The sequence below is a fragment of the Electrona antarctica genome (genome assembly GCF_951216825.1).
Source record: "Electrona antarctica genome assembly, chromosome: 22".
In the NCBI taxonomy this organism is placed as follows: Eukaryota; Metazoa; Chordata; class Actinopteri; order Myctophiformes; family Myctophidae; genus Electrona; species Electrona antarctica.
Window position 1 is genome coordinate 27000743 of NC_136805.1, and position 26381 is coordinate 27027123.

The 26381-nt window shown below is 43.7% G+C and overlaps 1 protein-coding gene across 4 annotated transcripts; it reads right to left on the reverse strand.

Moving 5' to 3' along the window:
- Window positions 1–643: 643 nt before the first annotated feature.
- mtr (5-methyltetrahydrofolate-homocysteine methyltransferase) lies at window positions 644–25770 on the reverse strand. Of its 4 annotated transcripts, none has more exons than XR_013788735.1 (34): window positions 25551–25770; window positions 19791–20002; window positions 16980–17069; window positions 16241–16310; window positions 15602–15694; window positions 15388–15494; window positions 15161–15220; window positions 14778–14872; window positions 14298–14398; window positions 13574–13635; window positions 12989–13056; window positions 12816–12895; window positions 12370–12482; window positions 12146–12286; window positions 11609–11794; window positions 10593–10772; window positions 9993–10109; window positions 9134–9274; window positions 8705–8794; window positions 8095–8247; window positions 7616–7723; window positions 7372–7472; window positions 7188–7255; window positions 6548–6668; window positions 6315–6396; window positions 5806–5904; window positions 5100–5175; window positions 4654–4809; window positions 4337–4539; window positions 3814–4014; window positions 3221–3416; window positions 2283–2395; window positions 1503–2077; window positions 644–1356 (listed from the first exon to the last, which is right to left on the reverse strand). XR_013788735.1 is itself a non-coding variant. In XM_079491826.1 (33 exons), exons 1-33 carry the CDS (start codon window positions 25588–25590, stop codon window positions 1988–1990), a joined length of 3813 nt encoding a protein of 1270 aa, XP_079347952.1. In that variant the 5' UTR covers window positions 25591–25770; the 3' UTR covers window positions 644–1987. The 4 variants fall into 4 exon arrangements, 1 of the variants encoding a protein (XP_079347952.1); XR_013788736.1 differs by having other exon boundaries at window positions 1435–2077; XR_013788737.1 differs by having other exon boundaries at window positions 1401–2077.
- Window positions 25771–26381: the final 611 nt, after the last annotated feature.

Sequence of the window (26381 nt, forward strand, 5' to 3'; positions counted from 1 at the left end):
AGTGGTTAAGAGTTAACGGAAATAAGCCACCCGCAGCCCAGTTACAGTACCAAAACAAATACTTAAAGATGGAGTGCCACAATTTGTGTTCTTCCAGTTTTTCATGTGTCTATGAGGTGACAGTACTTCATTACACCCTGGAGTCGTTTTTATGTGCAATGGTGTATTAACTTTGTATTTAGGGTTTTTTCCTGGAGGCTGAACCCTTGACAGTCAAACGGGCCAATGAAATAAACTAATATAGTGACATCACACTATCAACCCCTCCCCCTTTATCATACAACTACAGCTGTGGGTGCGGCTTCAGTTCAGGTGGATCACCACCCATCAGGCATTAAACCAGGCAGACTTAATGAACTGGTGGGCGTGCCCACATAAAAACAACATTTTAACCAATACTGTACACTTTTTTTGAAAAGATTATACCTCCTTATATAACAAGACCTGATGATCATGTTTTAGGGTGGGAAAAAAAAACAGCACTCCATCTTTAATATAGTCGTTTTGGGGGCATTTGTCACAGATGGGGCCATTCTCTTAAACATTTACTGTACTACTGCACATTTACAAGCTCATAACGAATCACATCACCAGCTTGTGATCTCCTGTTTTAGATATTTGTCAGTCTACATTTCCCAAAAAGAAATGCATTTATTTAATTCAGTCTGACCAGATGCAGGGAAAAAAAAACATATCCCCACCAGCGATAAAACATGACCAAAAGGGGCCATATCAAAAGCAGACATTGATTCGCCAGCACCACATTTCCCAGCTAATCGAAACCTGCACATTCTAACTAATAAGGGCCACAGAAGGCCTTTTTGGAGCTGCCAGCACCTTTCTGTCATGCTTTTCTATTGAAGTCAAGATGCATTGTTGCGCTCCTCTTCCTAGCGCCGTGCTTCATATTTCAGTGCTGTGTTTTTGAGTGGTGCAACCATAGGGTGCACTCTGGACATACAGTATCTGAAGTGCTCCCTCTGCTGCTGCTTAACCTTTCTGTGGACATGGCCCCTAATATGGCACCAAGGGGGGGCAGCTGGCAGTAAAGGTCTCATGATCAGGGTCACTTTGTTATTTTAGATTATTAAGCCAACGCATGTCTTCAACACCCAAACTACATCCATATTTGAGTCACAATTTGCTATCAATTTGAAGTTTCACAGCAAATTCACATTGCTTGTGCTCTTGCTCTGCAACATGCAGAATTCAGAAAAGAAAATGAATAGTACTAGTTCAAAAGAAGTGTGCATGCGAGTACATGCACGAGTAGACAAGTATTATTGTAGTAGCAGCATAAGAAAATATCTCTATAATACCTCCTCTAGTAAGGATCTGTGCCTTACATTTGCTCACCTGCTCACCTGTCCTGGTAACCTGAGGTACCAGGACAGGTTCACAGTAAACCAACCTGAGGTACCAGGACACGTTCACAGTAAACCAACCTGAGGTACCAGGACAGGTTCACAGTAAACCAACCTGAGGTACCAGGACAGGTTCACAGTAAACCAACCTGAGGTACCAGGACAGGTTCACAGTAAACCAACCTGAGGTACCAGGACAGGTTCACAGTAAACGTAGAACTCAGCTTAGTGTTTCTTTATTTTGTTTGTTTGTTTTTTCTGTCATCTCTGGCAGTTCCACCTTTTCATACAGGTATACCCAGACAAGGCGTAGACTGTTTTTGCAGTCATGGTAAGATCATGTCTTTGGCGTCTGGAAGGTTTGGAATGTGATTCTCTCTTCTTATAATGGAAGTGCAGTGATGCACTGCAGTTGAGTCCGGGTGTTGGCTCAATGTTTCTCAACATTGTGTCCGCCAGGGGCCAGGTGGTCCATTTGGTTCCATTTGCACACTCTCAGAGAGTTAAATAGCACTGAGGATTTCACAGTGCAGATTGGGGTCCAAGACATAAATATTAAAAAAATGCATTAAACACAATCAACCTGGGAGTCCTTAAAATGAAAATGGCTGAGAATCTCTGGGCTACTCGTCAGCATCATATCCCAGTATGGGCCCCAGCCATTTCTCCACTTCTGACACAGTCATCTCCTTCCGCTCTGCATAATCCTCCACCTGGATGGAGAACAGAATAGAGCATGAGTTGTAGGTGGAGACCGGAAGAGAAGCATGATGACAGGTAGCCTTTAAAGACGAGGGTACCTCATCTTCGTACCCTCATCTTTAATGGCGATGTGAAATGTTATATTCTTAACCATTAAAATGTTAACCAGCAATATGTTACACCACTAAAGTAAGCCATGCGGAGACGTTCAGGGACCTGTTCTTTAGTGATCTTTCCCACAGCAAAATAGGAGGATTGGGGGTTGGAGAAGAAGAGTCCAGAGACTGAGGCAGCCGGAGTCATGGCTAGAGACTCTGTTAGACTAATACCTGAAGGAAAAAACAAACACACACACACACACACACACACACCATTATGCATCTAAGCATGCATACAGCAAACATTTAAAAAACCCTCCTATGACTGGCTGTTTGTCTTAGGCGGAAAACTGAACATAACATCACATCAATAACAAAAATATCCTCTACTTGGAATATTCCCTTTCCCGCCATAATTCGATTCAAATACAAATCAAGGTCCTCATACAATGAAAGCAATTAAAAGGGTAGAGTAAGTGATATTTGTTTGTTAAACTACTGTAAGTGATAAATAACTATATTCTGATCAGGCGATTTGCACAGAATACAGATTAAACAAGTGAAATGGAAGTGATGATGGCACTAAGAAATGAGCTGACAAAATTGGAACTAGAACACTATATAAAATCTAAGCTGATGAATGGTACTCTTCACTGATTGGTTGACATTTTTCCACCCACCTTTTGGGTTTTTCTTCCGTTTATTAAAGATATGGGAAGACCCCTGCTACTGAACAAACACTCAGCAATGATTACTATAGGAATATACAGTAATGTTTTAACCTTTGAAGAAATAAATAAACTTTAGTTTTAAGCAAAAATAAAGCCTTGTAAGTGTAATTCATTTAAACTAATTGGTTTTACTAATAGAACCAATAGGAAGATCACTATTTCCATTTGACAAAGGAGACAGACGGGTAGAGAGAGAAGTGTTTTTGTGAGACTACAATTGGGCAGGGACAAAGTCAAAGCCAGACATTTTGCAGAGCTGATACAGCGTTTTAGGAAATAACATGTTGTGGCACTCAATCTTTTAAGTGAAAGGCTGTGTACCTACCTGTCTTTTCGTGTATGCTGGCTAGGTCCCACATGGTGGTCTTCTCTGTGTGGTCAGGCTGGCTGGGGTAGCCTGCAGCGGGCCTGATGCCCTGGTAGCGGAGTTTGTGGAGGTCTGCAGCTTCTAGAAGTCCCTCCTCGGTGCTGTAGCCCCAAAGATCCCTACGAACGCGGGCATGGAGCTCCTCTGCAAAGGCCTGGAGAGACACAGAAGGTGGGTGACAACAGAAGTGGAAGCGAGTGTATAGAGACTAATGGAAGTGGAGAGAGTTGTTCAGGGAACATGAATCTATATAGAGTATGCTCCCTTGATTGCTTTGTGAAATGTGGATGTTTGCTTAGTAAAATAAATTGAATCATGTGGATCTCGGGATGCACACAGGAATGGTGTGGCTCCAGACTTGTCTTCTATGATATCAGTTGTCTTTGACATAACTATGAGTCAGTCGACTTCCATTATGAAATTGAAGTACATTTGGCGTATTTATTTTTATATTTGACAATTGCCCTATATGGACAGTGCTGTGACTGGGGATAGCTTGCAAGTGTATGTGTATCAGTGTTGTGTGAATGTGCCCATAACGTGTTCCATACCTCAACCAAGCGATCAGCCAGAGCTTTGACCATAATGCTGTTGTAGTCATCTTCCTGAGCTTCAAAGGTCTTACTTATCTCCTCGGCTCCGAAAATGCCCACAGCGAACAGGCCCATATAGTCCGACACGCCGCTGTCTCTGGGAGCCACAAAATCAGACAGACACATGTAGGGTTCCGAGCTGGCACTGTCCTTTTCTGCCTGCAAAACAAAAACACACAGTCACACACACACACACACACACACACTAGAATCATTATAGGAGTGCTGTAACCACATTTTTAAATGGAGGTGTGTTAACCACTTTCATTATAGGCAAACATTTTCAAAAATGTTCAGACTTTAAGATTTCCAAAAACATTTTTCAAAAATAAAAACAAAGTGTACAAAAAAGTATACAGGGATTAATAGCGTGCATATATTATTAGTTTAATTAGGATATCAAAACATATAATCATATCCCTGCAGCTAAAATGTGTTTGTACACAAACTGTAACATACAGTAGGCTTCATATAAGCTCACCTGTTGCCGTAGGCCATAGAATGTGGCTATGGGCTCAGTGTCACTGTGTGGTGCTACAACATCATTAGCATAAAGATGTATGTCGTCGCCGGCACTCTGAGCAGGCCAGAACCCCACCAAGCCCCGCCCCTGGAGACCTCTGCTGTCAATCAAACAGTTGAGCAGCCGCTGGGCATCGTCAAACACTTTCCTGGCCTCTGCACCTGCACCATTAAAAAAAAAAAGACGTTTCCATCATAATGACTTCTTGGAATATTAGTTGCAGGGAGATATATAATATATATATATATAATAGGGAGAGAACACTGTCCACATACCCACTGTCTTGTCCTTGAAAATCTTGGGGTATCCTCTGTTGGGGTACTTTCCCCTCAGCTGCCAGACGTCAAAGAATGGCTTCCAGTCGATGAAGTCCACCAGACTACGCAGGTCATATGACTTGAACACATGGGTATCCAGGAACTGAGGACGTACTGACACACACACACACACACACACACACACACACACACACACACACACACACACACACACACACACACACACACACACACACACACACACACACACACACACACACACACACACACACACACACACACACACACACACACACACACACACACACACACACACACACACACACACACACACACACACACACACACACACACACAGTTAAAGCTGCAATCTGTAAGATGTCCTTCCCATGATTAGCTTTCTATGGAGATCCTAAAGGGACATTTTAGGAAAAAACATTTACCTGGTCTGGGTAGTGAGAGCCAGTCTATGTGCAGACCCTTCTCTCTGGCCTGGGACAGGGACAGGTACCGACGATCCTGAAGGGGACAAATAGGGAAGAATGGTATTGGTGTTTCTGTGCTAGGTTTTTGTCAGCATACTAATCTGATAACAGATCATAACACTAAAGACACCCGCGCACTCTTCGCGCCCATTGGTTGCCATTGCTTGGTTGGACAAAAATCCTCTCTCCATCCACTAACATTTCCCAGTTACCTCATATTGATATTTAATGTATTCAATTCTTATTTTAAACTTGGTTAGTTACTGTGCATCATGTGGATCTTCATAAAAAAAAACTGGATATTTTTCAAATGTTTTGCGAACTCAGCAACAACAACCAAGAAGGAGGCGGAACCAGCAAAGGACCAATCAGAAGGCTGACAATGGGTCAAGTAGTACAGCATGTTGATCCCTCACAGGTAGATCTAAAATTCATGCACACTTCTTAGATGTCAGATGTAATGCCCTTGTCTGCTTTCTTCATATTCTTTATACACTTCATCTAACCACCTCAAATAAGATTCATCAGTGATGTCACAACTCTCGTCATCGTGTTCATCGGCCCAATTTGTACATACTATAAATAATAAATTCAACCTTCAGGCTCCTTGGCAGCTTTATTCTAGGTCGGTCATAAAGAGCGAGCTGCCAGCAATCTTCCATACCTTTAGTGAATCATAATGCTCATGTCTAATGTCTTCATACTCTTCAGTCACCTCCTCAAAGTACTCGTCCCTCACATTCTCGTCCAGGAGCTGGGAGCACTGGTAAATACATGCAGTAGTGGCAAGGAACAGACAGAGACACAATGGTGCTCAGTAGCAGAACTACAATACAGCGGGTAACAGTGAAGTAAGAGTGTTAAAGCTGAGCGGATGGTATCAATACTCGCATTACATTCAGCCGTGCAACATTAATCCTAGGTACTTTCCCAAATGCTATGAGGCTAAGTGGGGCGATACATACGAATGGCCTCAAAATGAATATAATCTCTAGCTAAATGTGGATAAATTGTGTATGTGGCCAGTAGGTGAACAAAACTAAGAACTCAAAAAACTATTTAATAGTGTATTGTCATGTGGATCTGCAACCAGTTCACAGGTGATGGAAACGAGCTCAATCAGTCTTTTTTAGTTATTTAATTTATTATTTCTTAAATGTGATGACAGCTTACCACCACTACACTTCTGGAGGCATCCAGAACATGAACGGCAGGAGAACTGTAGCGAGGGGCAATCTTCACCGCTGTGTGGGTTCTACACAACACAAAACCAAGGACAATACAACACAAACACTGTTAACTACTGTATGATATGCATCATACTATGATATGACAAGTTGCAAATATATTCATGACTGAATGAACGCGAGTGTATGTGTGAATTGAAGACTGTATTAGAGACTTACTTGGATGTGGTGGCTCCCCCTATAAGCAGTGGAGTCTTCACGCCTAGTCTCTCCATCTCTTTGGCTACATAGATCATCTCATCCAGAGAGGGGGTGATGAGACCAGAGAGACCAATAATGTCTGGAGGAACACGTCACATGAGCACAGGGAACTTCTCTTTAGCCAAATTACTTTTCCTAGACAGTTTCTAATGGCCGTGCGCGTGAGTGATGCTCACAACACGACATGGTGCAACATGTTGTGAGCTATTTTGAGTCAGTGTTGAGCGACACTGTAAACAACATACAAATGGGGTGCGCATGATTATCAGACACACCAAAAGTCTGACATGCCTAATCAGTTTCCATGTTTTTTTGCTGTTGAGACAAAACAAATCTGGATAGGCCAAAATTGGATTCAGGTTGCCAGTCTGAACATGGCCTTGTCTCTCAAGAATCAAATTAACACAGGATGTATGTACTGCAAATGAAACATGTCTAAACAGTTGTGTCTTTGTTTGTGTGTATTCATTAATGTATTAATTCATATCATTATCACAATATTCATTAAGTAATTGCCACAGAAAACAAATTCAAAGCCTTCATTGCACTTTCAATGACAACGACAATGAACGGAATTGAAAAAGTTGTATGAACTTACCGGCTTTGTGCTCTATGGCTGCTCTCAGTATCTTATCACAAGGTACCATTACACCCAGATCTATCACCCTGAAAGACACCCAGATCTATCACTCTGAAGTCTGAAATAAACGGAACGCCCACATCCATCGCTCTGAAAGACATGGTGGAACACACAGGTCTATCATACAGGATAAGTTATTTACCTGAAGTTGTTGCAGCCCAGTACCACGCCTACGATGTTCTTTCCGATGTCGTGGACGTCTCCTTTCACTGTCGCCAAGACAATGGTGCCCCGATATGGATCCTGTAGCAGGCAGACAGAATGTAATGCCCGATTTATATTCCGTGGGACAATGGTGCCTCATCACATAGGCTCTAGCTGACACCGACTGTCAGAATATTCCATTCGGATCAGTTGATCAATAACATAACTTGCTGCCGACTAACCATTTCCTCCATCACCCCTGAGGCCTCCATCATCTGCAATCTCTCCTTCTCCATGAAGGGGATCAGATAGCCCACAGCCTTCTTCATCACACGAGCCGACTTGATCACCTGCGTAAGACACACGTCATAATGCATGCATGTGAGACACAATGTATACAATTATGATTAGGAGTTAGCAAAAACTCATTCTCTGTCCTGTATACAGGCGTTTCAGAAATCATTTCAGGCTTTGGAAAATGACAGCAACTGAAACCATTTTCAGAGTATTGGACAGGGTCGTTTACTATGCCAGTTTGTAAAGAAACATCCGTTTTTTACATTGCAAAGCCAGAAGGACACCAATACTGTACACACACAGACATTTATACATATATTGTGAAAATAGGCAAACATTCAGTGAAAATGTCTATCTCACATTGACTGACTGTGTGTGAGCTGTGTGCTATGGTAAAACTAATTTGTACAACTTGAGTGTGTACCTGTGGGAGGAACATCTTGCCACTTCCAAACAGATCTCCAACCACTTTCATGCCATTCATCAGCGGACCCTCGATGATGTGGAGGGGCCGTGTGTAACGGTCCACCTGAGATCGACACTCTTCTGTATCCCCCACCACGTACTTCTCTATACCCTGAACACACATGAACAGATGAGGACAGGAAGTGGGGCTCTATGGATAGCTGTGTGTGTGTGTGTGTGTGTGTGTGTGTGTGTGTGTGTGTGTGTGTGTGTGTGTGTGCGCCTCCATCCAACACTTTGGTCCAAACAACTTGAAAACTAAAGGTTTTCAACTCTTGCGTCCTCCCCGTGCACCTTCATACCCCTGAGTGGATGATCTCTTTTGACACACTTTGTTCCATCACAAATGGAGACCAGTTTCTAGTTTCTGAATTTTAGGTTTGATCCACTATGAGGTTGCTACAATCTAACAAATCGGCTGTATAAAAGAGGGTATGAATGAAGACATGACAGAAATGCGGAATACACAGAAAATCTCAAATAATGTTTTTAAAGGCAAACAGACAGTCAGGTACTCCTGCTTCACGAGGTAAGCACAAGCTGTGTGGTTGGTTGACGGTTTGTCTTACTTTGATGAGAGCATACTCCAGTCTCTCTTCCACTGTCCCCTCTCTCCACTCGTCTGTCTGAACCACCTTCGTCCCTCCTCTGGCATGGTTCTGTAGACAACAACACAGGGTTCCTACACATTTGGAATTTTTAAATTCCACAATTTTCCAGACTCTAATTCCGGGCCTGTGGGTCACTCCCCGGGAAAGCTGTGGCCAAAAAACGAGGTGTCAGAGATAAAAAAAAGTGGACGGTTAAGCAGGGGACTCGGAGTGGGAGGCCCCTGGTCCCTGCCCGGTCGGTGATTCCAGCTTATGCTGTCGCCTCAGGTACCTAGTAGAGTGTCTGTACTCCCAGGGCGGCAATACTCTATTCGCTGTACAATGAGATATATAAGGCAGTGGTTGTACAGTACAGTGTTTTACAACAGTGTGTGCGTGCGTGCGTACCTGTGCATAGACCAGCAGTTTCTCTGTAGCGTCAACATCTCTGTTCCAGATGAGGTTCTCACACATGAGCAGCAGGTCTTTATCAATGTCATCATACACAGGTAGGTTCCCCGCATTCACTATGCCCATGTCCATGCCATCCTGGGGGCAAAGGTGAGAGCATAGCTTATCAACCCTTTAGGTTTGGAATTAATATACAGATTGTTTCTTGTTTTACCCTCTTTTCTTGAAATGTAATTTGGATTGTACTGCTAATAAAACGTATTTATTTGAATTTGAGAAAGAGAGAGAATCAACCATACTCTCGGTGCATGCCTTCCTTCCTTCAAAAGTAATATAGTAGTATACATGTTTGAAGGTTGCCTTTCTCCATTATTGCGACCGAAGGTCACAGTTAACTATGAAACCTTGCGTTTTTGACACCTAACCCACTTTCCCCATCACCTAACCCACTTTCACCGTCACCTAACCCACTTTTCCCATCACCTAACCCACTTTCACCGTCACCTAACCCACTTTGCCCGTCACCTAACCCCCGTCACTCTGACACGTCACTCACCCGCCCAGCAGTCTGACGTCACCCAGGCGGATGCGTGCACACGCCAAACTGCCCCAGCAGTACGACCTAGTGCTGGTTGCCTAGTGTTCTAAGCATATCCTTGAGCAGACCATTGTTGGGTCCTGTAGATTCTGGGGGATTTGAGATCGTTGTAATTTGGGATTTCAGGTAGCTGAGAGCAGGCATACTGGTGTATGTTTGACTCCAGCTCTAATTCTATGTGGTGGCTGTACTTGTATAATGCATGCGTGTTAGTGGTGTGTGTACTGTACTAGTGCATGCGTCTGATAGTGCATGTACCTTGATAGCGTGGTATAAAAATGCTCCATGCATGGCTTCTCTGATGGCCTCCATCCCTCTGAAGGAGAATGACAGGTTGGACAGACCACCACTTACTCTGGCTCCCGGTAAGGTCTCCTGCACACAGTCACAGTGTCACACACACACACACACACACAGTCAGTGTCACACAGTGTCACAGTGTCACACACACACCCAGTGTGCCATGGAATTTGAGGGCACCTGCCGGTCGATTTAGCAAAATATCCAATGGATAGCTCTCATTTGCATAACAGGTTACCAGAATAGCCGGTATGCCGACTGGCTCGAACGTCACCTGGCTACGTGTGCAATGAGTTTGCATCGCTCGGTAAAGCTGAGTTTGTTGTCCAATTCCGCTAAAAGATTGAGACTACTACTACAGAGGACTACCATCCAGTCTTCGTCATCCGATCATGACAGGGGTCATTCATGTTTCTAGCTCACACAATCTCTATACTTCTTCGATGCTAATCAATCACAATCTATCACTAATCAAACACACCTACTACAAACACACATGGTTCACTAGGTGCGTGTAATGTAATGTGTACGACGTGTGCAGTGCACACTAGACACTACCTTAATAAGCCTGGTGGCACGGATGAAGTGGATGGCATAATCACTGTGTTCTTCCATGCCCGTGCCGATGGTGAGGATGTTGGGGTCAAAGATGATGTCGTTGGGGTCAAACCCTGCTTTGTCCACCAGCAGGTTGTAGGCTCGAGTACAGATCTGGACCTTTTGTTCTGTGTCTGTTGCCTGCAAAATATTGGAAAAAAGAAGAGAGCTTGTGTGTGCATTGCAACATTGTGTGTGAATGTTATGACACAACTAGAGAGCCCAAAAGCCTCTGGCGGTCCCTAGCAGCCATGCAGCTCCACGTTTCATGGCTATGATATTGAGCTATATTGTAGGCAAGTGGAAATTGGCACTAGAGTTAATGCCATAGTAAGTAGGCTTGTGGTCCATAGTTCAGGAGCCCATCTCCTGTTTCTATAGCGTGAGGCGGCTTGATATCTATTATTACAATTGAGAAGAGCACACTTTGTATGCGGAAGTGCCGTTTACAACTGTGCTTTGTGGCCGCGATACGTCACTGACTTCACCTCTGCGTTTTCAACCCAGCTTTGTGGCTGCAGTTTCCCTTTCTGTGATGCGATGGAGCGATTATTGCGGTGAGCACAGAAAAAACACAGTCAGTGGCTAAAGACAAATCGCTGTCTGCCTTCGTTCAAAATGTACTGTATGCTTTGTGTGTCTCACTCGGACACACGATATTCACGGAAAAACAACACCACGGTTGTGTTGCATTAGACGTGAGCACGCCGCAGCCACACACATGCGTGCTTCTAGTACAAATATATTCCCCGGCCATGATGCACATGTACACCCCCTGGACATGACGAGAGTCATTCTGCACTCCTTTCAGTGGGAATGTAAAACTCAAATGTAAGATTTAACTTCCCTGAACCTGGTGTGCATTGTGCACTTATCCATTCCATCTGTACCTGTGTGTGTGTGTGTGTGTGTGTGTGTGTGTGTGTGTGTGTGTGTGTGTGTGTGTGTGTGTGTGTGTGTGTGTGTGCGCTACTGACCTGTCCCTCTTCGTCAAAGGCCATGACCACCACAGCGGCCCCGTAGCGCCTCACAGTTTTAGCCCTGTCCAGAAACTCCTCTTCACCTTCCTTCAAGCTGATGCTGTTAACAATACACTTCCCCTGGCAGCACTGCAGCCCCGCCTCAATCACCGAGAAGTTGGAGGAGTCGATGCACAGAGGAACCTGGAGAGGAGTCCACCACAAGACAACAGAGCCAGCATTCGATCCATTACCTTTTGATTAATCAAATAGTCGCATTTTTTTTTACAAAATCGATCAACCACTTAAGTCCAATTTTATACTAAACATTTGAAATTTTCACTACTTCTACATTTTTATTTAGTAGTGACATGCCCAAAATAGGGATCTGTCACCATTTGATTACATTAAATTATGGAATATTTTTATAATCGATTTATCAATTTGATTAGCTGTTGCACCCCTAAACTCAATTGTCTAATATTCCAAAGAAGATTATCAGCTGAAAATTGAAAAATCCAATAAAATGTTCCTTCAACAGGTCAAATGCCTCACCTTGGCTATATCAGGTTCAGTGCCGATGTAGTTACAAAAGCGAGCCATGGCTGTGGGACCATCCAGCATCCCTTCATCCATGTTAATGTCTAGAACCTGGGCTCCCATCTCCACCTGGGCCTTGGCTATACTTATTGCCTCCTGGAGAGGAGAGGAGATTAGCTAACCTCTGCTTAGGCTACACAGAAACATTAAAACAACAAAACAAAAAAAATCAGACTCACCTCGTAGTTTCCTGCCATTATCAGTTTGGCGAACTTCCGCGACCCCGCCACATTACAGCGCTCTCCGATGTTGACGAAGTTAGTGTAGGGCCCGATCCTGAACGGCTCCAGCCCTAATAATCAGGAAGATTAAATTAAATTATTGTAAGCACACCGATACTGAACAGGTTTTAAAAAAGGAAATTTGACTCTCAAATGGATCAGACTACACATACTGTGTGTGTGTAGGCACAGTTTCCATAGTAAATAAAATACACTAGCAAACAACCCATGATTATATAATTATGCTGTCCTAAATGGCTAAAAACTAAGATCTCCCAGGCGAGTGTTTTATTCTGGCTTTATTCTGATTTGCATTTATTTTTACTCTATTCTATGGTACACTGGAAAATCTGTAAAGCTCATTTAAGTCTGAAAGTGTAAAAATGGACCACAAACACTGATACCTGCTAGCAGCATGTAGTCCCGAAAAACTTCAGCAGGGGGCACTCTAGGCTGGCACTGCTTAACTGCCTCAGCCAAGGCCCTGAAAAGAAACAAAGGTTATATACATGGACCATGTGTAATAATAATAATAAAGACAGTAATTACAATAATACAGACAAATAACACTAATGACCTGATGTGAGCTGGCGTGGTGCCACAGCAGCCTCCCACTATATTCACAAGACCATCCATTGCAAACTCCTACAGATGAACAGAGAAATGAACACAAATCAGCCCAACAGAAGGTTATCATCAATATGTTGATATGTGGGATGAGGATCCATTCTTAAGTTATTTAATTGAGAATCTGCAATTAATAAGGTTTTGGCTTGGAAATTGTCTTGATGTGACGTCATGTCTCATTTCATTGAAATCAGATCACTAAAAAGGCTTTTGACCGCTGTTGAATTGCATGCCGACTACTGGTAAAAACAAGGAATATGTAACATGAAACATGCAATTAAATGAAAGTGAGAGTGCCCCAGTTTAGCACCAATTTGCCAACAACTAAAATAATAGAAAAGGATCAATAGTGGGATCAATTTAGAATCGCTCGATAATAAGCTGGATCGATAAGGGCATTACAAGGAATGGACTGAATAGATGAAGACTATACCAATACAGATGCACATTTGTACACATTTTATCTGACAGAGGTGAAATAATGTCTGTGTGCATGTATCAGTATATATGTGTTCCATGCTCCACACACACATACCCTCAGATGGGAGGCCGTCACATCTGGAGTCTCGTCATACTCTCCGAACGTGTTTGGGAGGCCTAAAACAAACAACGCGGGAATCTCAATCTCATCACCAGGCCAGTACTTATTTCAAGTAGGGTCGTCCCGATTTGATCAAGTGATCGGAAATCATACATACAAGACATACTTTAAATGTATTGTTCAGGGACACTGCACGTTTGCACTGTACAGTGTTGCTATGGCAAATGGATGCAAAGGCCCAGCTGAGGTTTACAATCAGCAAAATAAAAAATAAATAAAAGTAGTCTGGTACTAATCTAGCATAATCACCATGGCAACCTTCTTGCTTTGGTTTTAGCCAATCCAACCACTGTTCCACAATCCTTAAAATGGTGTCTGCAATCTTACAAAAATCAGCCGGTAGGGCCTGGGCCGCGGCTGAGCGGTAATCCCGAGCCCGTCTGCCTTTGCCGCATGTCTTCCCCTCCCCACCCCCACCCATCTATCCCCTTTTCCTGTCTAATTACTGTACCCTATCAATAAAGGCAAAAACGGCCAAAAATAATCATCAGGTAGGTACATGACATCCATTGTCGAACATGCATACTTGTCGCATAATTATTTAAGTCCTATTTTCAAAAATGCCGATCTACAAGTAGATCTGCCATTTCTGAAAGACAACAGGCATTAAGCTTATCGAGCTAACAACAGGCATTATGCTTAAACTGTGTGGGTTTACCTGCATTAGGATAACAGATAATGAGAGCTGTGGTGCTCTTCCCAATGGCCTCTATAAAGGGCCTCATCTCTGTCGCCCCCAGTGCACAGTTCAGACCAATACTGAAACAAAGACATACAGTACCAAACTGTTACGGCTCTGACTTATCAATATACTGAAGCAGATGTTACAAAAAACCTTTGGTAAAGAGTAAAACTAAAAGGACATTTACAACAGAATACTACATTACAAGACCACCGGTAAATTTCAGAGTTTGTATTTGAAAATACATCAATCTATCTAGTTTGAACAACAATGAACAGATAATCATCATTAACAAAACATGCGCTACAGAGCTGTGTCAGGCTAAACCGGTAGCAGTAAAAATAGTGTTCAAATATGTATGGTATGTACCGATCACACCCGATAAGCAAAAATAAGTAATTATACTTATACTACACTATGTAACAATGGAACATAATGCCTCCTGATGTAACTCACCATAGTGGCTTAGCATGGGCTACACTGACGACAAAAGCCTCCCCCGTCTGCCCCGAAAGAGTACGTCCACTCCTGTCCACAATAGTGCCTGAGATCTGGAACAACATATCAACAAGACAGCACAATGAGCAACCACAAATTTACAACTGATTTATTCTAATTATTGCTGTCCGGCAGAAACCACCTAACTCAATGTTTGTTTTTTTGGTTATAAAACAAGAATGACCCGTATCATTAACTGCCAGGTGAAACAAGCGCTCTCCGTTGTGCATCTGCCCCCCGATTATTTTCCTATTATTTTAAAATGAACATTTTGGAGTTAGTTGGTTTCTGCCCTTTCAGCAGATATATGCTGTATATACAGTACATAACATTATACATACAAATATTGGTCTTGGCTCGTAGTTCTTTTCAAAAAGCTTGCTGATGGCAAACAAGGCTGCCTGTAAGATAAAACAAAGGACAAACAAGATTCATATGTTGCTCATAATGGATGTTGAACATTAAATTAAAATCCGTATTGGGCTTGTGCCCATAGATGAGCACAATTCTATGCTTCATCTATATAGACACATTTTAGTGGGATAAAGCAGTGGGCTGAGGGAGATACCTTAGCATTGGCAGTGTCAAAGATGGTCTCCACCATTAGGATGTCTGCTCCTCCGTCTAATAAGCCTCTGGCTTGCTCCGTGTAGGCCTCGGCCAGCTCATTAAATGCTGGGGAGGACACGCATACGTTACAATTAATATACTTCATATGCATGACCACTTGTTAGCGTGGCTTTTGTATGAATGTTCTGTGGGAGAAAAGATGATCCTCTTACTGATGTTCCTGAAGTCGGGTCTGTCCACAGAGGGCGACACCGAGAGCGTTTTGTTGGTGGGACCCAATGCCCCCGCCACGTAACGTTTACAGCCTGATGATGAAACAGGCTACACGTGTTACTGATTGATGACTCAGCAGAAGCATATTGATAACCATGACATGATGACTGTATGACAATATGACTACTGCATCAGAGGGACTGACTGTACGTACAATATGATATGAGATGCATGCGTGTTCCTGCTCATTCTGTTCTTATCATGGTTTCCATAATCTACTGGGGATGTCATAGATCCACTGTCCTTGCTGTATATATTCCTCTGTGTGTGTAATAAACTTCAGAATGTATGTGTAACGCATCACTGTGTGTTGGCATTATGTTCTCTGCGCCTGCGACTGCGACTCGACACCCCAAAGGTGGTTTAGATGGTCGCCCTTGAATCATTACACTGATAAGAGAGAAATCCCCTGACAGGCAGGGGAATGGGAAATCCGGAATTATCCATCAATCCAAAGCACTTTGATTGATTCTTTTCTATATATATTATCAGCAAACTGCGATTGACCCATGTTATCATCACAGCTATTCATAAAAGCTGTCCTGTACCAACCATCACAGCCCCCAAGCCCAGCTGACCTGTCTGTTTGCTGACATCATCGGCTGCTCGCCTGGCAAGTTCTGCTGATGTCCGGTTGAGGCGATATGCCTGCAAGTCACAGAGAGAAACAATCAAATTAAACATCAAAACAGACAATTACTTAAAGAAATACAGAAACCTTTTGCACTCTTCAGAATTGGAATGTAAATTGTAATTTTGAAATTATTTCTTTATTGCCAGCCAGCACAAGTCTGTACAAGGCCTTGGACAGAGACGAGCATATAATGAGACACTATGTTGCAATAGAGGGTATGCACATGCTTAAAGTGAATGGCACATCGAGTGGCAAATCGAGTGGCAAAGCAACATAGAAAGTGAGTTTAACATTGTTTAACGTTGTTTAATGCAATCAGATAGGACTTCTCTGTGTGGATGCATGGGCTGTCAAGGCCAGAAAGTAGTTTTTTGCCACTCAGTAGGCGTTCCTGCATAACTTCCGGGTTTGATGATGATGTCACGCGCATACCCTCTATTTTCATACATGGCAAACCAAATTGATCTTAAAATGATCTAATAAGCAAAATCGCCTTTGTCACGTGGGGTCTGAATAATGGATGAGACAATAACGTTACCTTTACTAACACCTAATGAGAAGACATTGATGAGTCAAAACTAAAAACAGCACATTTGCCTAAAGAGCAGTTGTGGTTTGTGACTGATGGAGTAAGCCCCCCTCAATGATTGATATGTGTGACAGTACAGTAACATAGTTCTTACCATGTGCTCCAGTCCATAGTCAGCCTGAGCGATGCTGGTGCTACTAAATGTGTTCGTCTCTATAATGTCCGCACCGGCAAGCAGGTACTCCTGTGGACAAGCACAGAGGAATGAAGGAATAAACAGGGTTTTCCTCTTGGGGTGCAACAGTTGGTGTGCGCACACTTATCCGAGTCCGACATGGGCAAATCACCCGTTGCTCCCGACATGCGTTGGTCCGACATGCATTGTGTCATGCTTACGGTTAGGTTAGGGGTAGGGTGTCGGACTAATGACTGTCGGATTGTTATTAAGTCAGAACTTATGCCTGTAGCCCTGTACCCCAACAGTTAATCATTTCGATTTAATACAAATTGTAATCGATTATTTTTTGATATAAAAGTACTTAATTATTTGATTAATTGAAAAAGTAATCTATAACATAATCATTAGGAAACTAATTGGTAGTTGTGTCAGCACCGTCTACTGTAAAACAAACTAACGTACACTGATAAATGGTTTCTCTGCCGTTATAATTATATCCCTTATTAGCAAGTGATTTCATTAGGATGGAATATGAAATATCGGACAGATTCGTCTTGAACACATGACTATAGAGATAGTGTGTAACGATTTGCGGGAGTTTGGGACAGATTCTGGAGGAGTAATATAAAAAAATGTGTTTTTCAAAAGTCGGTGGCGCTATAACAGGCCGTTCTGGAAAATTTGGGGCAGAGGTTCATCGTTGGCATCCAGGGAGTGTGTGCAAAATTTGGTATCGACCAGGTTAACGGTGCCGGAGATTAGCAGTTAACAGGTTCCGTCCATCCGACGTGTCCACACGTCCTATGGAATCCAACCGACGCGCGGTCCCGTTTACTTCCCGTTTACCGCTGCAGAATGCCTCGTCTCTACTAATCCAGGGTGCTCTCCGTGGTTTTGATCTGATGGATATACTAAGCGCTTCATTTCTGACTTCTCATCCGCCTCTTGTTCAAAATATGAACGCTTTGGATTATTTAGCGATATAATGGAAACGAGAGTAAGGTAAACTAGAGTAAAAGCGGCCATGTTCAGAGTAAAAGCATCCATGTTTTGTTTTCCCAGCACCCCAGAGCTCCTATTTTGAAGGAATCCCGGGACTGATTGTGTTAACAGACGGACGGACACACGCACACACACACACGGACTCACACACGGTAGGAGTGCAAAACATACTCTCTCCCCATGCCTTCGGCCTGGCTGAGACAATAAATGCACATAACTCAAATGTCATGTTTGTCTGTCTCACTGGTGTCAACTGCACATTACAAAGGAATGTGCAGTTGTATTCACACTGCACTAGTCCCATTCAAAATGGGGCATTCGCTCCCCCTAAAAGCACAACACACACTTTTTGCTCTGCCTATCGGGACGTAACTCGGACGGCGCTGAGTCAGCTCTGGTGGCCGTTGCAATGCTCGGCATGGCGCCTCACGTGGCTCAAGGCCACCAGAGACGGCGCACCTCCGTCATTGACACAAAAAGCAAACGCTCCCATAGTTTCACTTCCGGATTTCCCAGTATGTTGATTATCACATACTGGGGGTATTTCTACGGTGCTGATGAACGAACATTATCTTGATTAAGGGGTGATAACATCTGAAGCGGGTGCACTGACCTACTCGGGAACAATGCAGGTTGGGAAAGAAGCAAATAGGAAATGCTCCACACTGTTCTGCAATACCCGTTTTAACCGTCTGTCGGTGCTCCTTTTGTAGCCATATATGGATATCTCTGTATTCTTCTGCCTGCGTCCCATATATGGGGATCTCTATATCTGTCTGCCCATGTCCCTTTTATGTCCATATACTGTATGGAGATCCCTGACGTTATCAGTATACATTATGGCCAGCCATATATGGGCACGCCCATCAACCTTAGGTTGGGGTTGCCATGGCAATTAATTGGCTAAGTTGGGCCATGGCCAAAGCCTTTTCCGACCTGACCAGAGCCTTTTGTGGTGTTTCTGGCCTTGAGTCGGTGGGATACTACCGACTCAGGCACTGTGACTGCAAACATTTAATTGAACGCAGCTATGGACAGAGAATAGAGACACGAATTACGATTCGTTGGCTAGGGCAGGGGTTCTCAACGCTTTTGGCTGTGGACCCCGGAAATGCTTTGGCCATGTCTCACGACCCCCCGCGGCCCCTCCCCACCCCCAATACCATTACCTTTTTTCTTTCTTTTTTTAAATAATCTGGGGACCCCCCAAAATAATTTGGCAAACCCCCCGAGGAGTCGCGACCCCCAGGTTGAGAACCCCTGGACTAGGGCTCCGCACATGACACGTGCTACGCTATGCTCTCCAACAACGTGGCTATCAGGTTGCCCGGGTCCTGTGCCAGTGGATCATGTGAGTACAGTGTACCAATCCTTGGAAGACTGCTGTGGGTATTACATCAAGATAGGTTGCTTTACTTGTGAGACAAATATAGCTTGGTCAAGTTAGCTTGTACATTAGAGTCAATAGGTCAAGAGTTGTCCTCAGATCACTGAGTAGTATATTTGGCACTGAATGGAAAATTATGTCATTTCTCGACCGTTTCGGACGCAGGAATGTTTGTTTTTACCTCATTATCCATTACCAATTATGCGTTCCCTGCCCTTGGCCCCTTAATAGGCTTTCTTGGTGATAGCATCCTGTAGGTGAATATGTGGTTCAGAGTATAGTATATATGTTATGTACAGTGTTGGATATTTTATTTATTAGTGATGGCGTTTCTTTTTTAGGGTGATGTCTAGTAATCCCGCTGCATCTACAATACTTTTCTTGTATTATCTCAGTACCTTGTGTATGTGGTAAATGATATCCGGCTGGGTGATGCTCAGGAGATCATTGTTTCCCTTCAGCAGGTGAGGGTGGTCTTTGAACTCTTTCCCCCTAAAGTGTTCCTCTTCCAGCCTGTGCTGCTGGATCATAGTGCCCATGGCTCCATCCAGGACCATGATCCTTTGCTGGAGCACCGATCGCAGCTCCATCTCCAGGGGACAGCGCATTCCTGGGGGGATAATATGATTAAAGATCAATGACAGGTGGTAATGGCGTAATGTTTTATTGTAAGTGTCCTGCAAAAACCATGCATCATCAATTGTGTTGCTTTTCCTTTAACCATATAGGTGACCGATTACAGACATTATTGACTGCCACTTTATTTGTTTTATTTTCCAGAAAATGATGTTTTAATTGCAGCTCACAAATTAAATACTATACATTACAATGTATGATGCAAAGCTATGTGGTATCTTGGAAACGTATTAGTCTGGTGATGCCAGGTTAGTTATAGAGTGTGAGTGGGGGTGAGTCTGTCTCGTGCTACTGGTATGAAATGCCTGCATGGATGCAGGCTTTCATTACACAGTAGCTGGGGTTGGTTGGGCTTGCCGTGCCGAGACAGCTTGTACACGACCCAAAGCCTGTCTGGTCTCACGTGGTATGAGACTGTAATCCATTGCCTGGAAGACAACAGGTTAGGGAAGAGGACTAACAAACTGACCCCAAACAATCCTGAACCCAGAAATGGGGGAAGGTTGGGCTTGGGGCCAGCAACCCCAAACCGTAAAAAACCCACGTATGCTACAGAAACGTTGAATACAGAAAGACAGACCCAAACCCTGGTGGAGGAAGGTTCTTCATCAAGAAGAATCATGACGCTGTGTGATGAAAGCCGCAAGGAAGCCACAGAGCCGAAACCCCTTCTCTCAAACAGAGAAAGCATTAGATTAGGAACATGGAATGTTCGGACCATGCACGAGACAGGTAAGACCATGCAAGTAGCAGGAGAAATGAGGAGATATAGCTTAGATCTGCTAGGAATCAGCGAAACACGGTGGACCCAATCCGGACAACAAAGACTGACGACAGGGGAACTCTTGCTATACTCAGGACACGAAGAAGAAAAATCCCCGCACACAGAGGGGGTAGGTCTGCTGCTATCCAAAACAGCTCAAGGGGCAATGATGGGATGGGAACCACATGGATCAAGAATTATAACAGCCTCCTTCAGAACCAAGAAAAAGAAGATCCAGATGAATGTGGTACAGTGCTATGCGCCAACAAATGACAGCGACGACGAACATAAGGACAACTTCTACAACAGACTGCAAAGCATCCTGGAACAACTTAAACTTACAGACATCAACATACTCATGGGGGACTTCAATGCGAAAATTGGAGGAGACAACACAGGATACGAAGAGGTGATGGGAAAGCAAGGATTAGGAGAGATGAGTAATAATGGAGAGAGGTTCCTGGACACCTGTGCCCTAAACAACCAAGTAATTGGAGGAAGTGTCTTTCCCCACAAGAGGATACACAAGGCAACCTGGGTTTCTCCAGACGGAGTGACCGAGAACCAGATTGACCACTTCTGCATAAACAGGAAATTCAGAAGATCACTGCAGGACGTGCGAACAAGAAGGGGAGCAGATGTGGCATCAGATCACCACCTTGTAGTTGCCACACTAAAGCTGAAGCTGAAGAAACACTGGACACAAACGACAACAACGCGAAAGAAGTACAACATCTGCCTCTTGAAAGACACGGAGAAAAGGTTGGAGTACACACTGACTCTAAATAACAGATTTCAAGCCCTACAAGAACTGAACAGTGAAGAGCATACACCACTAGATAGATGGGGAAAGATAAAAGAGGCCATAACATCAACCTGCCAGGAAGTGCTTGGACCAAAGAAGAGCCAGCAGAAAGAATGGATATCACCAGAAACACTACTAAAGGTCCTGGAGAGGAGACAGAAGAAGTCCGACATCAACAACTGCCGAACACGGTCAAGCAAGGCGAAAGCCCAGAAAGAGTACACAGAGACCAACAAACAGGTGAAGAAAAGTGCCAGAAAAGACAAGAGGGTCTACATCGACAGCCTGGCAAAAGAAGCTGAAGAGGCAGCTGCGAAAGGAAACATGGCGGAGCTGTACAACACCACCAAGAAACTGTCAGGAAAGAGGAGCCAACCAGAGCGACCAGTGAAAGACAAGGAGGGAAATACAAGCAAAGAACCACAACAACAACAGGAAAGATGGGCAGAGTACTTTGAGGAGCTTCTAAATCGACCGACACCACCTAACCCTCCGGATATACAAGCAGCAGAGACAAACCTCCTCATCAACTGTGGAATCCCAACCAAGCTGGAAATAAAGAAGGCCATCACTCAACTGAAGAACGGGAAGGCGACAGGACCAGACAACATCCCAGCAGAGGCACTGAGGGCGGACACAGATGCTTCTGTAGAGATGTTACACCCACTGTTCAAGGAGATCTGGGAGAAAGGGGAAATTCCAACAGACTGGAAGGAAGGATACCTGGTCAAGCTCCCCAAGAAAGGAGACCTCAGTCAGTGCCATAACTACAGAGGAATCATGCTGCTGTCAGTGCCAGGAAAGATCTTTAACAGGATTCTCCTGGACCGAATAAAGAAAGCGGCGGACCCGCTACTAAGAGACCATCAAGCAGGCTTCCGGCAGAATAGATCCTGTGTTGACCAAATTACAACTCTCCGTATCATAGTTGAGCAAGCAGTGGAATGGAACTCTCCACTCTACATAAACTTTATAGATTATGAGAAGGCGTTTGATAGTGTTGACAGAGACACCCTCTGGAAACTGCTCAGACACTATGGCATCCCAGAAAAACTGGTCAACCTGATAAGGAACTCCTACGAAGGGACGACATGCAGAGTCATCCATGGAGGTCAGCTCACTCGAAGCTTCCACGTGAAGACTGGAGTCAGACAGGGCTGTCTACTGTCCCCTTTCCTCTTCCTCCTATCCATCGATTGGATAATGAAGGTCACAACAACACACAGGAGAAACGGGATCCAGTGGACCATGACATCACAGCTCGATGACCTAGACTTTGCGGACGACATCGCTCTGCTCTCACATACTCAAAAGCAGATGCAAGAGAAGACAAGAGTGCTGGCAGACACCTCATCACAAATTGGCCTCACCATCCATAAAGGAAAGACAAAAGTCCTCAAGGTCAACACAACACACAGAGATCCAGTGACACTAGAGGGAACAGCGCTTGAGGAAGTAAAAGCCTTCACATACTTAGGCAGTGTCATAGACAGTCAGGGCGGCACGGATGCAGACGTCAGAGCCAGAATCGGCAAGGCAAGAGCCGCATTCATCCAACTCAAGACCATTTGGAGCTCGAAACAAATCAGCCAGCGGACAAAGCTCAGACTCTTCAGCTCAAACGTCAAGCCAGTACTATTGTACGGATCAGAGACGTGGAGGACAACAAAGGCAACAACAATGAAGGTGCAAACTTTCATCAACAGCTGCCTGAGGAGAATTCTGAGCATCCGCTGGCCAGACACCATCAGCAATAAGGACCTCTGGCAGAGAGCGAGACTACCACCAGTGGAAGAGGAGATTAAGAGAAGAAGGTGGGGATGGATCGGCCACACACTTCGGAAGCCCAATACCAGCATCACAAGACAAGCCCTTAGATGGAACCCGCAAGGCACAAGAAAGAGAGGGAGGCCAAAGAACACCTGGCGCAGGGACCTTGAGACTGACATCAAGCAGTGTGGACTGACATGGAAACAGCTGGAAAAGAAGGCCCAGGATAGAGGAGTCTGGCGAACTGTAGTCAACGGCCTATGCTCCATGAAAAGGAGCGATAGGCATAAGTAAGTAAGTAAGTAAGTGAGTGGGGGTAGTGAAATTAAGAAGAACTCATACTCCGGCCAGAAAATCGGGCCTAAAATGTATGCTAATCGCGGGCTCCATGATTAATTTTTATAATAATAAAAATAATAGTTCTGTTTGTGTATTTATCTATTATGAAGATGGTGCTGACTTGGCGTTTCACTTTTACTCTGAGTAGAGTTCTCAGACTCAACCCAAACCCGACCCGGCCCAACAAGACGTTTTAGGGCCAGGCCTGGCCTAAAATCTATGCTAATTGGTCGGCCAGTTAGGGCCGGCCTTACTTTTCAGGCCCGTTGAGAACTCTAAGTACTCTAAAGTACAAAAATAGAATAGAAATAATAAGAAAAAATTATTCAGTAACCCAAGGGTAGGAATGTACTTCAGGTGAAGTCAGTGGAAATTAACTTATCATAAACAAACACTTTGTCAAGGTTGTTGGGGGCAAACATTTATATTACAATATTACAGAGAGCTCTGTTGTAGTGTTAAAGGACCACTTCACCACTCCTGAGGGCCGCCCTAGTGTAGCGGTTAGAGCACTTAGTGTAGCGGTTAGAGCACTTACCCTACCCCCTTAGACAGCACTTTTTAGACTTAGATAGCATTTGATACAGACTTATAGCATGTTATGTAGACAGCACAATAATTGCATTGTATGTAGTCATAGCACTTCATAGTATATATGTACAGCATAGTATAGTATAAATGTATAGTTTATATGTACAGTGTCATTATATAGATATGTTCTAGCTACGTTCTTAGCTTACGCATGTTTCTTGATAAATGCTTTTTATATATATGTGATGTATTCCCATGCCTTTTGTTCTTGCTTAATGTAAGTCGCTCTGGATTAAGAGCGTCTGCTAAATGCCTAAATTGTAAATAAGCATATGCCTTTCATATAGAAGGTTGTGGGTTCGAAACCTGCCTGGGGTTGACGTCAAAAAGGGCATGTGGTCTCAACGGGTTCCCAACGCCAAATCAAATGGGTTCAGACTTCAGATCTGAGGAGGCGTGTCTGAAGCCTGTCCTGGACAGGAGTCTCCGGACGTAAAAACAAACTTCATATAATTGGTCCTCACTTGATCAACATGAGACACTTGTTCATGATCGTGTGTGGGCAGTTCAGAAACCTGTCCACCAGTGACATCATCGATGGGGAATCCATTCAAATAGAAACTGCAGGCTTTCTATTCCTGAAAAGTTGCAAAGCGATAATGGAAGCCATCGTTCTCACGATAATATAAATATATATATATGTTTTAAGTTAAAACAAAATCTGCCTAACGATGATGTCACTGCAGGTGGATGGGTTTCTGAACTGCCCACAGCCCTCCTATGAGACAAAGACTGAGTAGAAAACAATTGTGGTATTTTATCATGAACATTAGTGAGGACCAATTAGCCTATATGAAGATAAAGTGGTGACGTGGTCCTTTAAGCAGCAATGGGTCAATGGCTACACTAATGTGCAATACAATAGTCTGTCTAGTGTCAATAAGTCTGTCTACTCTACAGCTCTGGTCTAAGTCTATGGAGACCAGATCTACATGTATCGATCCCTAGAGGTTCTACCTCTACCTCTAGGCTTTATGTTCTCATATGTTTCATGTTTTGATTTCTAGATCTTTTTGTGTGATGTTTTATGCAAATGTATATTGAAGCACTTTGAGATTTATTCAAATGTAATGTGCAAGTGCATTATAAAATGCATATTATACGTGGCTGTGGGTCTGCTGCATGGGTGAGCAATATGGTCAGATTGACAGTGACAGCCAGACTTGCATAAGTAAACAAAGGTTTAGCTACTCAGAAAGCTAACAGGCTAGACGCTAGAGGCTAATGACAGATACGAGTTATTTATTATTTTACCTGTTTGTGATGAGTATTCTTCGTGGGCTCTTGGGGGCATTTCGTGCAAAAGTATCCGTCTCACAGTCGATTTCACGCCCACTCTGTTCCAGGGCCTGAAGATCAATCTTGCCCAGTTGAGAAGAGAAATGTTTTTAAGTTGCGTGTGAACTACGGTAACTGAACTTTTCCACCCCGGGGTTTTGATGCTTCTACAACTCTATTCTACAACCGTGGTGCGCCTGCTCAAAGTGCGCATGCGCCGGCAGTTGATTGAATGAATGGTCACCACTAGTAACGTGACTGGTGGGTGCCCAATGGGTGGGTGGGTGTTGGATGCTGGGTGTTATACATGGCTCTGGGCTGTAATTCACAACTTAGAAACCACGAGTGTCTATTTAAAACACAATGATGGCAGTAACTGCCTGTCATAATTTCACCCCCCTCCCTATCTAAGTATTGGACATTATTAAGATGTTGATATTACTTTTGTATACATCTTTAGGGCCCCAAATGTAGCCATAGACATCTATTAAGGCTTAATAGACTTTATATCTGGTAGTAGTAGTCGCCCTAAACGGTGTGACTGCTTGTGCTAGTGTGACTGCTAGTGCTAGTGCTACACTCCCTCACGTTATGATCACTGTGCACATCATGATCCTCCTGCCATCTGTCGTATCCATTGATTCCGCTGTGATCTCTATTGGTCATTGGAGTGATTCTCAACGACAACCTTTTTCATTTGAACTGAACCCCAGTTTTAGACCATGGAGTCTGGACTGGACTGGACTGGACTCTCTGAAGCTTCAGAGTCCAAATTATTTTATTTGTGTTGTAACTTGTGTTCATGTA

Coding starts and splice junctions, on each gene's coding strand:
- mtr (XM_079491826.1), bottom strand. CDS start 25,590: ATGCCCCCAAGAGCCCACGAAGAATACTCATCACAAACAG. Junction 13,636..14,297: donor TATCTGTTATCCTAATGCAG/GTAAACCCACAC, acceptor TGTTTGTTTTAG/GCCTCCCAAACACGTTCGGA. Junction 12,287..12,369: donor TAATGGCAGGAAACTACGAG/GTGAGTCTGATT, acceptor TCTCCTCTCCAG/GAGGCAATAAGTATAGCCAA.